Source organism: Atheta coriaria, unplaced genomic scaffold, assembly GCF_025399875.1.
Source record: "Atheta coriaria isolate IRGN ID8LTWV9N9 unplaced genomic scaffold, Caltech_Dcor_3.1 hic_scaffold_4_pilon, whole genome shotgun sequence".
Taxonomy (NCBI): domain Eukaryota; kingdom Metazoa; phylum Arthropoda; class Insecta; order Coleoptera; family Staphylinidae; genus Dalotia; species Dalotia coriaria.
In genome coordinates, this window is record NW_027045446.1 from 8,004,691 (window position 1) to 8,019,400 (window position 14,710).

General features: G+C 35.9%; 2 protein-coding genes and 1 long non-coding RNA gene across 3 annotated transcripts; all 3 read left to right on the forward strand.

The window, feature by feature from the left end:
* Positions 1-909: 909 nt before the first annotated feature.
* LOC135790477 (waprin-like protein) lies at positions 910-4,774 on the forward strand. Its single transcript, XM_065300696.1, has 4 exons — positions 910-1,151; positions 1,447-1,515; positions 3,745-3,906; positions 4,569-4,774. The coding sequence occupies exons 1-4, from the start codon at positions 1,148-1,150 to the stop codon at positions 4,667-4,669; spliced, it is 336 nt and encodes a 111-aa protein (XP_065156768.1). The 5' UTR covers positions 910-1,147; the 3' UTR covers positions 4,670-4,774.
* Positions 1,522-3,640, forward strand: LOC135790478 (uncharacterized). The gene is made up of 2 exons (XR_010547793.1): positions 1,522-3,139; positions 3,194-3,640. It is a non-coding gene; the product is annotated as an uncharacterized lncRNA (long non-coding RNA).
* Positions 4,775-4,917: 143 nt separating the features above from the next.
* On the forward strand, positions 4,918-9,957 carry LOC135790873 (uncharacterized). Its single transcript, XM_065301159.1, has 4 exons — positions 4,918-6,187; positions 6,264-7,604; positions 8,798-9,068; positions 9,134-9,957. Exons 1-4 carry the CDS (start codon positions 6,173-6,175, stop codon positions 9,955-9,957), a joined length of 2,451 nt encoding a protein of 816 aa, XP_065157231.1. The 5' UTR covers positions 4,918-6,172.
* Positions 9,958-14,710: the final 4,753 nt, after the last annotated feature.

The window sequence follows — 14,710 nt, forward strand, 5'->3', positions numbered from 1 at the left end:
TTAGCGTGTGTAACACCTGAGAAACAAACTATTGATCCTGTTGAAGATCCATCAATCATATAAAAAATTAAAAAATAACCCAAAAACACATTTTTTAATATAAATTTCTATATTTTTTATTTTTTGTCACAATACACAAAATATGCAATAAAACAAATAAAATTCCATTTATACAGGTGATAATCCAATTAAATAAAGTGCAAAATCAATTTTGTTGTCCTTCCAGTAGGTTTCCATTACTATTATTACTAGCAATGTACATTTACGGCTATTTAACAACTCAATCAATATTTGCGAATTTAAACGGGCTTGTGCAACAGGTTCAACTATTAAACCTCCATAAAACTATTCCTTAAACTTGTTTAACTAAGCATTAATACTAAACTTCTAGAAATAAATAAATCAAAAGAAAACAAGTTTTTTACGCGTTTACTTCTCGTGTTCTCAGATACGACTAATCGCCATGACGCCCACGGCTATTAAACACGAGATATTATAATAATTATCGACAAACAATTAACTATTAACCATTAACCATTACACGCAGCAGTAAATAAAATTCTCGGAATAAAGTGAACACAAACAAAAACTGAGTCTCACAGCAAGCAAACAGGTGAACCACTGCCTCCAGCATGACTACCACTTATTTGTTATTACTTTATGACTCATAATAATTTTTTACATCAATAGTTTCTCTTTTTTTTATATAAATTTTAATCTCCTGCGTTTATATATTTATATTTTTTGCTAATCTGATTGATTTTAATGATTGAAATGAAATAGATACACACAAATGTCACAAAAGAAGTCACGCGAGTGTAACTAAACGAAATAAATGGAACATATGTAAATATTTATACCTGAATGCATCGCCATTCACTATAAATTCGAGGAACGTACGCCGCGGTAGCTTCATTTAATTCATCGCCAGCGCGAACGGTCGCCGGTGTTTTGTTGTTAACTGCAAGTGCTACATAGGTCTAAATTAACGACAAGCGCGCGCAATTGCAATTTGAATTGAAAATTGAGAATTACGACACAACGCAACCAGCAAGCAACAAGCGACAGTGCAATTGTAGAGTGTTCAGGCAGATCACGATCTATGTATTAAACTAACAAAGAATTAAATTGGGTTAATATCAATAAAATGGGTGAGTAGATAAAAAAATATTGATTTTTTAGCTTTTACATGAATACAACTTCAGTTAAAACTAAAAAAATAGGAAATGTTTGAGTTATTCGCAGAATTTAATCCAGTTTTTAATCAAAGTATAAATTTTAGTCGTATATAATTGTTTATATTAATAATATTTACAAATTTAATTAAAAATTTTATTTTTTACGCATTTTTCAACGAATTAAATTGTTTTAAATGAAAAAATAAGGTTTTTAATAATGATTCTTCATATTAATGAATTTTTTTTATTTTTCTGTTTTTTTTTTTAGCAAAACTCGTCCTTTCAGCTGTGTTAATCGTCGTCCTTTGTCAAACATGGACTCATGCTGCAGTCAGCCGTAAGTACCAACCAAAAAAATAACTGTCATCATTATAATATTTTAATTAATTTAATTTATTTCCACCTAAACCTTTTTTGTGCTTTTTGTTTCGTCGAAGACTTTTTTGTTTTTCTGGATGATGGTTAGTTACGAGCTTTATTCTCTCCCCAGCCCGTGCCCTTTTAATATGAAGCTATAAAACGCATTCACGCATTTTCCCAACCCGTCGAATTCGCTCTTTATTTCGCCCTCGCAACGCTCTTAAATGTGTACGTGAAATTCCTACTTATTTACATTCGCACATTACTGCAAGCTAAGCGGCAACCAACAATACAAACAGCGTGGGCGCTTGCAAATACGAGTAAACCCTAAGATCAACCAAGTCAAAGCGGTGACTTTCTTAATTTCACGCACAAATATATAGCACGGAAATGAATTGCGAGTAATACGCTTTTATATTGCGGTAAAATAGTTCGTAGTAAATTAAATGTTGAATGGGTTTTATTTTTTCTTGGAAAGCTTATGGAATGGTTGATCACAGGCTGTATATTGCAATGAGCTACTCAAATGTGTTATTTACTGCGTTTTCTGTGGAATTACTCCCCGGACGTAACGCAAATTGCTTTGCTTGATGTTGTTTCCGGTTTTGCTTGCTTTCTTCCATGTGAATCTAGCGTGATATTGACTTGAGGTCTAGCATAATTATCACAGTATTGATTTATCTGCATGTTGTATTTTAAATTTCAAAACAATGTGTGTTTGCGACGCTTTTACGGAAAAACCACGGAAGCAATTTTTATCATTTTTGGTAAAAAGATATTTTAGATCAAGGAAAAGGAAATAAGATATTGAATAAGATATGGAATTAATTATAGTTATCTATAATATAAAAATGAATTGCAAAATCTGTTGGTAAGCGCATAACTCAACAACGCTTAGACCAATTTGGCCAATTCTTTTTTAAATATTTGTTAAAGTCCAAAGATGGTTCTAACGGCGAGAAAAACTCGAATAATTACCGGGGACAGCCCTTTTGTATAGGATAAAAGTTGGCATTGAGATTAAATCATTATAGTTAAATAGTTGAATCCGAGATGTCGTGCTACAGTGCATTATTATCAATTCTTTATATAATTAATTTCTTTAAAATAATATTGCGAATCTTATTGATAGAATTGGCACATACTCCTACTATGTCTAAAACAAGAGAGTAAAAACAAATTACATTTTTATTAAACACTACCGGAACAAAATCGTGGGCAAAAGCTAGTAATTATATAATTAGATAAGGGTTAAGTTTATTATTAGTCTATCTTGTCTCTTAAAATTAAAATTGAGAATATTATTGACGAATTGGGAAATTTTATTGACAGCTGATGAATATTATAAAAGCATTAATATAGTTATTTAGGTTCAAACATTCCAAGAATTATTTACATTACAATTCAATGACATAGAGTGATAACCTACAGATAAACAAATTTATATATAAGTTTAAAAATATCAATGAACTGTTTAATTCTGCAATTACTGTCAAGCATACACTTGTTACAAATTGCGCGTCTAAAAATGAAGAAAACATCGGTAATATTTTTTCTTGTGGCAGTAGTATTGTTAAATCTTATTCAAATCAATGCACAAAGTAAGTAAAATCAATTAAATTATCAAAAACAATTCATATAATAAATTTTTGAAGAACCTGGAAAATGTCCTCGTATAACTGGCGAATGTGATATGTCGATGCCATTCCGACACTGTTTTACAGATTATTGTTGTCCTAGAGAACAAGTTTGTTGCCCAGATGCTTGTGAACGAATGGCATGTTTCACGCCCAGTCCGGATGAAGTAATTCCTGCAGTTGTTTAAATTTAAACTGTTTTGGAAGATATAAATATTTTAATTATATTATAATTGCCACAAGATGGGATTTATTATTGGAACACAAAATGAAACAGTAAATAGGATACTAATCAACGTTTACTTATCGTAACTGTAATTACAGCAGTAAATTAAGCGTTACATAATTAAACAATAAATGTGTGGTGCGCTTATGAAGCCCAGCAGTTGCTAGATGGGATAAATTACGATCAAATACAACCGTTTGTTATCAATAAAGCAATAAAACAAAACATATATAACTACATCTGATTAGTTTTATTGCCACATAAATTCACAATGTGTATATATGGTTGCCTATAAACATCTATTTTAATAAAAGTAATTAATTGATGTTTTGTTCATTTTTAGCGAATTGCCCGGTAAGCAGTAAAATGCAATCGTGTTCACCAAAGTGCAAGGACGATACTGAGTGTTTCGGGCAAAAATGCTGCCCGAATATATGCAACACAAAGTCCTGCACGCAACCCAACCAACAAAGCGGGGCCAATAATGGCTACAAAGGATCAAGCTGTAAGTTGTGTGCTTTATATAAAAAATATTTCTTTGTTGTTGATAATTTTTCACTTCAAGTTTACTTCTTGTGTTCTTGTTTTGTGTTTGACATTGTTGACTTTCCCAACACGAAATTGTTAGTTAAAAGTTTGTCTTCCAGCATGCTTTTCTATGTACTACTTTGGTGTGGTAGGAAGCACGTCGCAGACGTGCGAAAACTCGCGCCGAAAAAGTATTATAACTCTTGGAGACGAGAAAAAAACTATCCACAGGAAAACCGAGCGAAAAAATGCGCATCTGTGGGGACGGAAGGTGAAGCGAGTGAAAAAGCGAACGACATTTGCTTCTGAACGCCATATTTTTCACTCGGCTGCCTTGCGCAGAAAAAGCAAACTTTTTTTTGTGTATCTGAGTCTTTGATGTGGTGTTGCTTGTGTATGACGCATCGGCGGCGGTTACTTTACTACTCGCAACGCTGCAACACCACCGACAATTTATTCGATGATGGTTGTTTGATGTCGCTTCGTAAAATGTGAACAAAAACATGGCGCGCGGTAGCAATGGCATCTCACACGCGTGCTGAGAAATGATAAGAAATAAATAAGAGATATGAACACATAAAAGTTAACATTTCGTGCAAAAAACGAAATACTTTACTAAAATAACATGTTTTTTTCCAGCTGGAGCAACAGGATCGTATTGCGGCAATGTCAAGTGCAACTCGTTCGAGAAATGCGAATTGGACAGATCTACAAAGCGTCAGAAATGCGTCCGTGCCTAATGTAACCGAAGAAACATATTTTATTTGCTGTATTTTTTAGAAAGTGACATTTTTATTTTTACTCATAAAAATGTAAAATTCAAATATATTCACGATCACAATGTCTTAATTCGATTTCTAGACCGTCAACTACGTAATAATCATAATAATCAGATGAAAAGTGTATTGGGTATTGTGTCACTGGCGCGAAACGACGTATTGTAAATTATCTCACTTCCTGCCTCGACGCCAGCCAATTCTGTGCTCGCGCCATATCATATTTTACGTCATTATGTCGGATAACTCATACTCAACTCGCGCATAGCCACACATATCGTAATTTATAGTAAACCACATGAAAGCGAATCAAAATTTACATTTTAATTGCAAAATTCAACCAGAATATTTAAATTTACTACAAAATACATATAAAAACAAAATTGTTACAATACGTCGAAATTTTGTTTGGGAAATATTTAAACATTCTGTATAATAAAATGAATAAGAGATGTAGGTTTGGCAAAGTATGAATGGCGAACGAGTGCAAAAGAAAACGTAGTAAATCTCGATCATGAGACTCTGCAAACGCGTAATAAATCAACCCGTCGTCGGTTTGGGCGTCGCGACGCCGACGCCTTCCCTATTTCTTTGAAGTAACTTCCGCCCGGTTCGTTAAATCACAAATCCTACTTGAATTGAAAATTTATACAGAGGAATTCACCATAGTGCCATTACAGTTGCCTATAAACGCGTTTTTTAGGTTATGTGACAAATTTCTGCAAACAACAAGTGTTAACCATTTAGAATTACTTCTTATATTCTAAAATTTATTAACGCCGAACAAAGAATTCATTGTTGGAGGTTGATGCTAAATTAAAAATGTAAATACACGAAGGCTGAAAGTGAAATTCATAATCACATTTTCCATTCGTGTCAAATATTTGCGTATCAAATTCCCAATTCACACCTTGAAGAAAGTCGGATTTATTTATTGTATAAGTAGCTAATTAAAAATGTAAATACATTTTTAGGTTATAAATTTGCTTAAATTAATATTTATGGTCAGCTTCATTGATCTTCTTCTTCATTTGTAATAAATTATTAATTTTACTGAAGTTGAAATGTATATTCACGTTGACGTTGGGAAAGTTGCTTCGTAACTATTTCCGTATTTCTTTACTAAATTTCAAACACAAATAAAAACTGTGCAATATTTATTCGTGGTGTGAGATGTGAACAGTGCCCACATTTAATATTTGCTCTTCTTTGCGCGCTGGGTCGAAAGAAAGTGACAAAATTCATTTCTTGGCCGTGTGTCTAATTTAACTTGCAAATAAAAAAGAACAGATCTTGTGCATGAGTACAATTCACGTGGTTTTAAACTCTATGATCTTCTTACGTCGAAACATTATTTGTAAGTCAACAAAAGAGTTTAGGTATAAAAGGTACACGTAGTCAAAAAAACTTCACATTCCAACGTTCATCGTCCAATAACGCTTTCAGCGTTACAAGCTAAGCAAGAAAATGCGTTTCTTTGTGGTAAGTCTTCTAAAATTTAAAAATAAAAATAATTTAATTGATAAATAATTAAAAATCGTTTTTATTGCTTTTTTAGGTATTAGTAGCTTTGGTAGGGTTGATTTCCGCTGAACAATTGCGGAAAACAACAGCTACACCTCCAGCAACACCATCAACACCTTTGGGTTTGAAACCACCTGCGGCACCTTCAACTAAAATCAAGCGGGACAGTGATCTTATACCGGATTCACCAGTATTGGGACCCAACCAAGCTTTACCTTTGAATTCCCCTCAGAGTCAATTTGATCATTTTTACCAATCTGGTTTTGATGCACCGAAAGATTCCGGTGCGTCGCTAGGAGGTCAGGTTGATCAAGCAAGACTTGCTGGATTCTCTACATCAGGTCAAGGTCAAAGTGGTTTTGGTGGATCTGCTAGTTTCAATTCTGGTTTCAATGGATTCAGTGGAGGTCAGCAAGGAATTCAAGGCGGTCAACAATACACTCCAAATGGCGGATATAATTACGCCAATAACTTCAATCATGGCGAATTTAACGCTGGTAACTCTGAAATCAACTCTGGTAGCTCTGGCTTTGATAGCGGGTCCAGTTTCAGTGGAAACACTGGTTTTACTGGTGGTAATACTGACTTCAGCAATGATAACACCCGATTTAATGGAGATAGTAATACATTGACCAATAGCAACGGATTTGGTTCCTCAAATGGATTCTCAAGCAGTGGTAGTTTTTCAGGATCAACTGGTACCGGCTACAACCCAGGTTTAACTGAATCAATTGGGTCAGGATGTGGTAGTGGATGTTCTTCTGCACCTATCAATACTGAAACCCAAGGATACCCTAGATACAATGGCTGTGGTGGATCCTACACTTCTTCCAGTTCCACCAGTTCTGGATGTGGCTTTCCCCAACCCAGTTTCCAACCGAATGTTCAACCAATCGTCCAACCTCCCAAAATCATCACCAAAGAAGTCCGTGTACCAGTACCACAACCCTACCCTGTTACAGTTGTAAAGAAGGTACCAGTGCCAGTACCACAACCCTACCCGGTTCAAGTAGCTAAACCAGTACCATACCGCGTTGAGGTCCGTGTCCCAGTACCAGTACCCAAGCCATACCCAGTTACAGTCACGCAGAGGGTACCAGTGAAGGTCCCAGTCTACGTTAAGGTACCCCAACCTGTTCGCGTTGAAGTCCCAAGACCATACCCAGTTGAGAAACGTGTACCATACCCAGTTCAGGTTAAGGTACCAGTATACATCAGGGTACCTGTACCAACAAACACAGGTAACTACCAGGAGTACACCGGAAGCAATCAGAACTTCCAGGAGTTCCACCCAACTCCAGCTCCTTCCTTTGGCACACCTGCTGCTGTCTACGGCCCACCCGGTTACCAATCTGGTGGACCACTCAAGAAGAAGTAAACATACCACAAAGAAACACTTCTCAACGCATGAATGTATAATATATAATATAAATTGATAATAATTGTAATTAGTTATGTAAACTTCATGAAAATATATTTTTCTTATCATAAAACTCAACGTTGTGAAATTTTTATGTTAATTTGACATTTAATATAGAAAACCCAGAATATTTACCACGAAATTAAATTGAAATCGACATTCAGACACATTATGTTAATGTAAATAAAATAAATAATAAATTAATTGACGTTTTTTTCTTATGCAGCGGAGCTAGTCATTGTCTTAATTTATTTGCGGTATGAATGAGTTCATAGGAACTTTCTCCATGGATTTTAATGGTGTGTTACATTTTGTGCAATAAATAAACGATGACTAGCGGATAAAAAAATGCATTTTGCAAATAATTTACATATTAGGCAACAAAAGAATAACATTTTTGGCAAAAACATGCATAGAAGTATTTATTACTTCATTTTATCATAAATATTTAGGAAATAATTTAATGAATGAATAAATATACAAGGTGATCAATAAATATTGATAAATGTTATGTTATTTGATTTTTTCAAACTTGTTTTAAGGTTTTATGAATAACAAATACGTTATTTGACTTGGATTTTTTTAAATTTAAATTTTATGTAACACTCTGTATAAGTCTCAGATGTTTCTTTATCTTTATGCTGTCATTCAGGTTTGTGTAATTTAATAACGCATTATTTTTGTGAAAAAGGAGAATTAATTAAACCATAAGCATGATAATGTCACCAAAAGAAAGCGACATTCTTGTTCCGAATTTTGCGTGGAAATACGTCTCACCACCAACTGCGCCGACCGCAGCCTCATCTGCATTTGTAATGAAATCGAGAAGCGGCGAAACGGAAGAAACGTCGCATGCCACACTTAATGCAGCCCATAGAATTATAGATGAACTGAGGTAACAGGTGACTTTTTGATATTTTGCATTTTCTAAAAACTTTGAATTTCGTTGAGTGTTGGCGGGGTAGACCTGCCCGACAGAAGATTTTTGTATAAAAGCATCGACTTGGAAGGAACACAGCATCACAAACAGTTCTTCTGATCCAAGAACAAACAACAATAAGACTGAAGATGAAATATTTTTTGGTAAGTTTTATTTGTTTGTAATTGTAAAACTTGTTTATTTAAATATTATTTAATTATTAATTTAGGTACTGCTGTTGGTGGCTTTGGCTTTTGCTGAAGATCAAGCCCCAGCTAGAAAGACCAAAAGGTACGCCACTCGTCGAGGTGACCATGGTCATGGTCACAGTCATGAAGGGCATTCTTACGGTCCCAACGACCATTATTACCATTTAGATATTGGAAGTAACAACAACAATGGCGGCGGCAACATTAACCATTTCCATAATAATGATAATAGCTTCATTGGAACTGGAAACGATAATGGTTACATCGGCACTGGTTATGGCAATGGTTATGGTAATGGTTATGGCAATGGATACGGCTATGGCGATGGATATAGCAACCGTCCATCATCTGACACATACAGCACCAACTACTACACCAGCAGACCATCTATTCATACTCATCAAACCACTGGTCGCATTATTGCTACAAAAGTCCACAGTCATACACATACCCAGAACACCGTCACCAACGCCATTGGTATTCCAATCCCAAAACCCTACCCAGTTACCGTTTTGAAAAGGTCCATGTGCCTGTACCACGTCCTTATCCAGTACATGTTACCAAAAAGGTGCCAGTGCCAGTAGAGGTCCGCGTCCCAGTGGAAGTACCAAGGCCATACCCAGTGCATGTCACTCAAAGAGTCCCAGTACGTGTGCCAGTCTACGTCAGAGTACCACAACCTGTTCGTGTTGAAGTGCCCGTTCCAAGACCATACCCGGTTCATGTTGACAAACCAGTACCAGTTCCAGTCAGAGTACCTGTCTACGTCAAGGTTCCAGTCCCGGTTAACAATGGAGGTGGTCCTCATGTCGATCACATTGACATCCACCACACTGGTAATGGTGGTCCAGGAAGCATCTATGTCACTGGGCATACTGATAATGGTAATGGAGGCAGCGTTGGATCTATCAGTGGAACTGTAGGAGGTACTAGCAATGGAGGTGGTAGCATTGGAGGCGGCAGTATTAGTACAGGTAGTATTGGAGGTGGTTTTGTTGGAAATGGTGGAGGAGCCTTTGGAGGAGGCTCTACTATTTCATCTGGTACATCGTTTGAGGGTGGATCTGGTAGCTCGGGAAGTTTTGAAAGTGGAAGCTCTGGTGGATTTGTCCCAAGCACAGGCACTGGTCTCCCGGCTGGTCATCATGATGCCCACATTGATTTCCAAGGAGGATATTAATGAAATGAGTATTTTATACAGCTTATTTTTGTAATTGTTTTTGTATTGCATCCAAAAAAATTTAGATTATAGCAATAAAGTTTTTTGAACTTATTTGTGACTTAATACATAATACGTGAATCATAACGTCACAACACAAATATTTGTGATGTGTTATTTTGATGCAACACTATTACAACTTTAGATTTTCGTAGTTAAAAAGTACATTGCAACGCCATCTCAAAAGCATTAAGGACAACAACACTAGCACGTTTTACAAAATAGAGTAGACGATTCCTGTGTAAGCGCAACCTCACAACACAAGCTGCTCTAGGCACAAATTTTAAATCTACTATTTCGTAGATGGCGCATCGATGTATTTATATTGATCAAATTGGACTTTTATCACATTTTATCATTGTAACATTGTATTCGAATGGATATGGGACATTGGCACAACAACTCTATTGCACAGTTTACAATTTTAGTACTGGAGAATTAATCTAGCTTATATTAAATCATAAGAAGCCTGTAAAAATACCAATTTGATTCAAGTTTTATTCAAATCTTCATAGCACCAAAATATTATAGGAATAACTATGTTATTAACTGATTTTAGACTACACTATAGGTATAATTTCTTATTTTATTGACTTTTGAATCTTTAATATAAATATCAAAATTTTAACTAAAACCTTCTATGCTAAAATAGATTCTCCAAGAAAAAGGGAAAATCAAGACAGATGTCATATTCATTCGCACGTTCAAAAAAGATTTACAAAAATTTACAGAAGAAAAAGCACTGGGGGCAGATTTGTACACGAACGTGCCACCGATGCAAACGTCGACACTTTCTGCAATGCGTCAGATGAATGCCACCGCCATTGAACGTTTTCATTTCGGGCGATTGTTCGGATTGTCCTTATTACACATTCGACAGGCGAATGACTGAGTGGCTTCGCTCTATGCCCGCTATGTCCTCGCCTAGATGCGTGACAAGCATCAACGGAAAGCAATAGAACCTCAGCGATGAATTCATCAAATACATCAAACGCTTCACGCTTTGATTCTTCATCTTTACACCAGGCTTCTCCACCAGCCTCTATCACCCTAAATTTAACCTAAAATACTACAACTATAAATGGACTACAGTTGAGGTTATGTTATTCGCAAAAATACCTTCGTAATTAAAAAAATAAATTTTTGAATTTTCGTGTTTTTTGTCTAGAATTCTAGTCTTGGCCGATCGACACGTAGATTTTCCCAGTTTCGGTTGAGCATGGGCATTGTGCGCTGGTGATGGCGGCCCTCGCACAGTCCGATCCATCATGCGGTTGTCAGAGAGCTGCTGGCTACTCGTGCGCCGCCACCCCCGAACACCGCTCTTTCCGTTCCCTTGTTTCCTTTTACCAGCCTTACAGCGGCATTACGGTAGCTCGCTGTACAATGAGCTCATGAGAGCGACACGACGCATGCACTCACGTACACATATACTGTGCAAACGTGCGCAATTCTTGGAAATTGTTGAAAGAACATTGGACCAAATTCAACACGACGCAAAAACATCAAAAGAATAAGAAATTATTAGGTTACCATCTGGAAATTTTAATAAAACGTAAAAATTTAATCAAATGTATGGTTATGTATACAAAACTAACCTAAAAACCAACAAAACACAAATTTTTAGGTTATAATGTGATTTTTATGTGTTTTTACCATTTTTTCATATTGTTTAGTAAGTAAAAAGTCTTTTAACGTAATTTATAATGATTTGGAAGATTTAATCATAAAATTCGTAACTGTAAATTTTGTTATCGTACTAATTGAAACATCAAGTCGTCGATGCATAAGAAGGTGTAAATATTAGGTGTCAAGCTGTCTGCTGGTAACGATTACTTTTTCCCGTTGTCCAGATCGTGCCGAGCGCGTTTCGTGCCAATGATGTAGCAGCACGATGGAGGCACCTCCATGTCCTGCATGTCCTCCGTGCGCACGTCGCGCCCGCGTTTCTTGAGTTTTCAATTAGCGCCGACTTCAACTTCACTCGTCGTTCTTGTCAGTCGGTTCGAGATGATTAATCGGTCCGTGTGTCGACCCGGCCATTATTTGTTGCTGCTGCTGGTGACGGTACCGTTTTCGGACACTTCCTTTCCAACCGCTAGTATTGTAGATATTTCTACAAGTGTTAATATAGCAAAAAATACCAGAAATACATACAGTGTGTCTGATGTTGAATTAGATTAAGTTTAGAGGTATTATATGAATTTAGCTTTGGATTATGGTTCGTAATGCACTTATACTCACACATCACACATGGGTTTGGGTTGTAGGGTTTGGGTGGGTTATGAGTATGCTTACAATGAAATTGCGGTGCATTGTGTTCGCGACCGCCTGGATGGCTGCTGTTTCGGCGTCGCTCGCCCCGACGCATATGCATGGCGATGGCGGCGCTGTTTACTCAGGGGTTCCCAGTGATCCATCAACCTTCCCGTCAGTGCCCATTAGCACGCTCAGCGCGCTCCCAGCGCCCCGACTCGCCTCGACTCGCTCGCTTGCCGCGTTATCCCGATTACAGCCACCATGCGCGCCTTTTTTTCCGTTCGCCTTTTGAAAAACTCAGCCAACCCGGGTGCGATCCCCGCGTGAAAGCTCTAAGCAAACAAAATTATGAATGTTACAGCACAATTCGACACAGTCGTCGTCTAGTTCCAAAGTTGCAAAAATTTTAGCCATTTTATAATATAGTGTTGAAAATAGGTACTATAATTTTAATTATGTGATGTTTGGTTTGTAATATGTTTGAAAACGCCAGGCGTAGAATCAATAGAGATTTAAATTTGGTGTAATTTTGATGGAATAATCAGTCATAATATGAAAAGGGGTTTAATTTAGCGCTTAACGGGTTACACCGCATGCTGACAGCGCTTTGAGCTTTTGAAAATGTTCCTGTATATCGGCCGTAACGAAGTTAATCTCATTTTGATGACATTATTCGCGTGTTATTTGAACAACCATCAACCACAAATCTGGCAATATACAAATTTCAATGTCAATTACAAATTAAACTAATAATATTTTTAGTTATTAATGTATTAAAGAAATACAATAAAATAACAACATAGAATTAAGGTTATTAAGCGAGTTAGGCAACCAATATTAGCTACAAAATCCACAGCAAATCTCAATTTTACTCCCAACATTCAAAATTTGAGTAAAAAAATTTGTCCAAATCATATTTCATGTTTGATATTCCAAAAACGGAATAAATTAACGTGTAACATGTCAATCGTGTCTTTAATTGGTTGTATAGTTGGATAATGCGTTTGTGAGAAAGAAAACTATTCAAAACAAACACTTTTCGAAGTAGTGTTTGGTGATAATTTGATAATAGCTCTGTATAACTTTTTTGAACACGCATATATTAATTACCACGTTTTTACATGTCAAAAACTTCCTTAAAAACCGAAATATTCTCATAAATCTATAACCTAAAAATGAATCGCAAAATCTGTTGGTAAGCGCATAACTCAACAAAGCCTAGATCAATTTGCCCAATTCTTTTTTTAAAATGTTTGTTAAAGTTCGAGGATGGTTTTAACGGCAAGAAAAATTCGAATAATTGCCGAGAAAACCTTAAAGACAGTCCTTTTCTATAGGATAAAAGTTGGTATTGAGATTCAATCTTAGTTATAGTTAAATAGTTGAATCCGAGATGGCGCGCTGAAGTGCATTATTAGCAATTCTTTATATAATTAATTTCTTTAATAGAAAATTGCGAATCTTGTTGATAGAATTGACACGTACCTACTATGTCTAGAACAAGAGAGTAAAAAACAAATTACATTTTTATTAAACACTACCGGGACGAAGTCGATGGCAAAAGCTAATAATTTAATAAAATAACAATATTTTTTATTTTACTATATCCAATATTCTCAAGATACTGATTTAAATGTTAAATTGATTGTAAATCGCAAAGGGTCTATCTTTTATCGCATCATCTGCTATTATCTGTAATACTAGACAACCCGTCGAGGGTGCAAACGACATGCAAAACACTCAATGGCCTGTAAACCTCAAATCCGCACCAGCTTTACAGGCTTCAAGCATCCTCAATATGCAAACTACCCAACCATCCACACTAATACAACCAAAGCACCCCAAATAGAATATAAATTTGACTTTGTAAGCTTTACCAAAACTATTTTTGCCTACATTTTATTTCTGAAACGGATATAGGTAAGTCAAAGGTAAGCTAGGTAAACATGTCCAAACAAACAATTACAAACGCACAAAAATGTGAAAGAATGGCATTATCTCTTTGGAGAATTTCATTGTCCGAATAGTTTAGGTAAATTTCAGTGACAGTGTGTGACAGGAGTCAACTAGACACCAGACACTTCACTCTACTCAACAAATACAAAAATCATGAATGAAGATGTTTAGACATAACCGGAAAGTATATTTCTATAAATATTTGTTGTTTGTCAGAGTGCAACTGCAACTGATGAAGGTAGTATTAGGTAAATAAACACAGGTATATCGGAAACAAACCAGATAAGCTATAATTGTGGCCGATACCAAATACTAAATGAGTGTCTATTCATGCTTATCATCCGAACAGGTAGCTGAATAATGATGATATATTGTGCGTAATGTGTTTTACTATATTTGGAAAGGTGTTAGTTATTAAGTCAACATCGACTCATGTCGGAATATCAGGTTTAAATATAGAAGGTTATTAATATTAGCGTTTCACCATTTGTGTTGGATG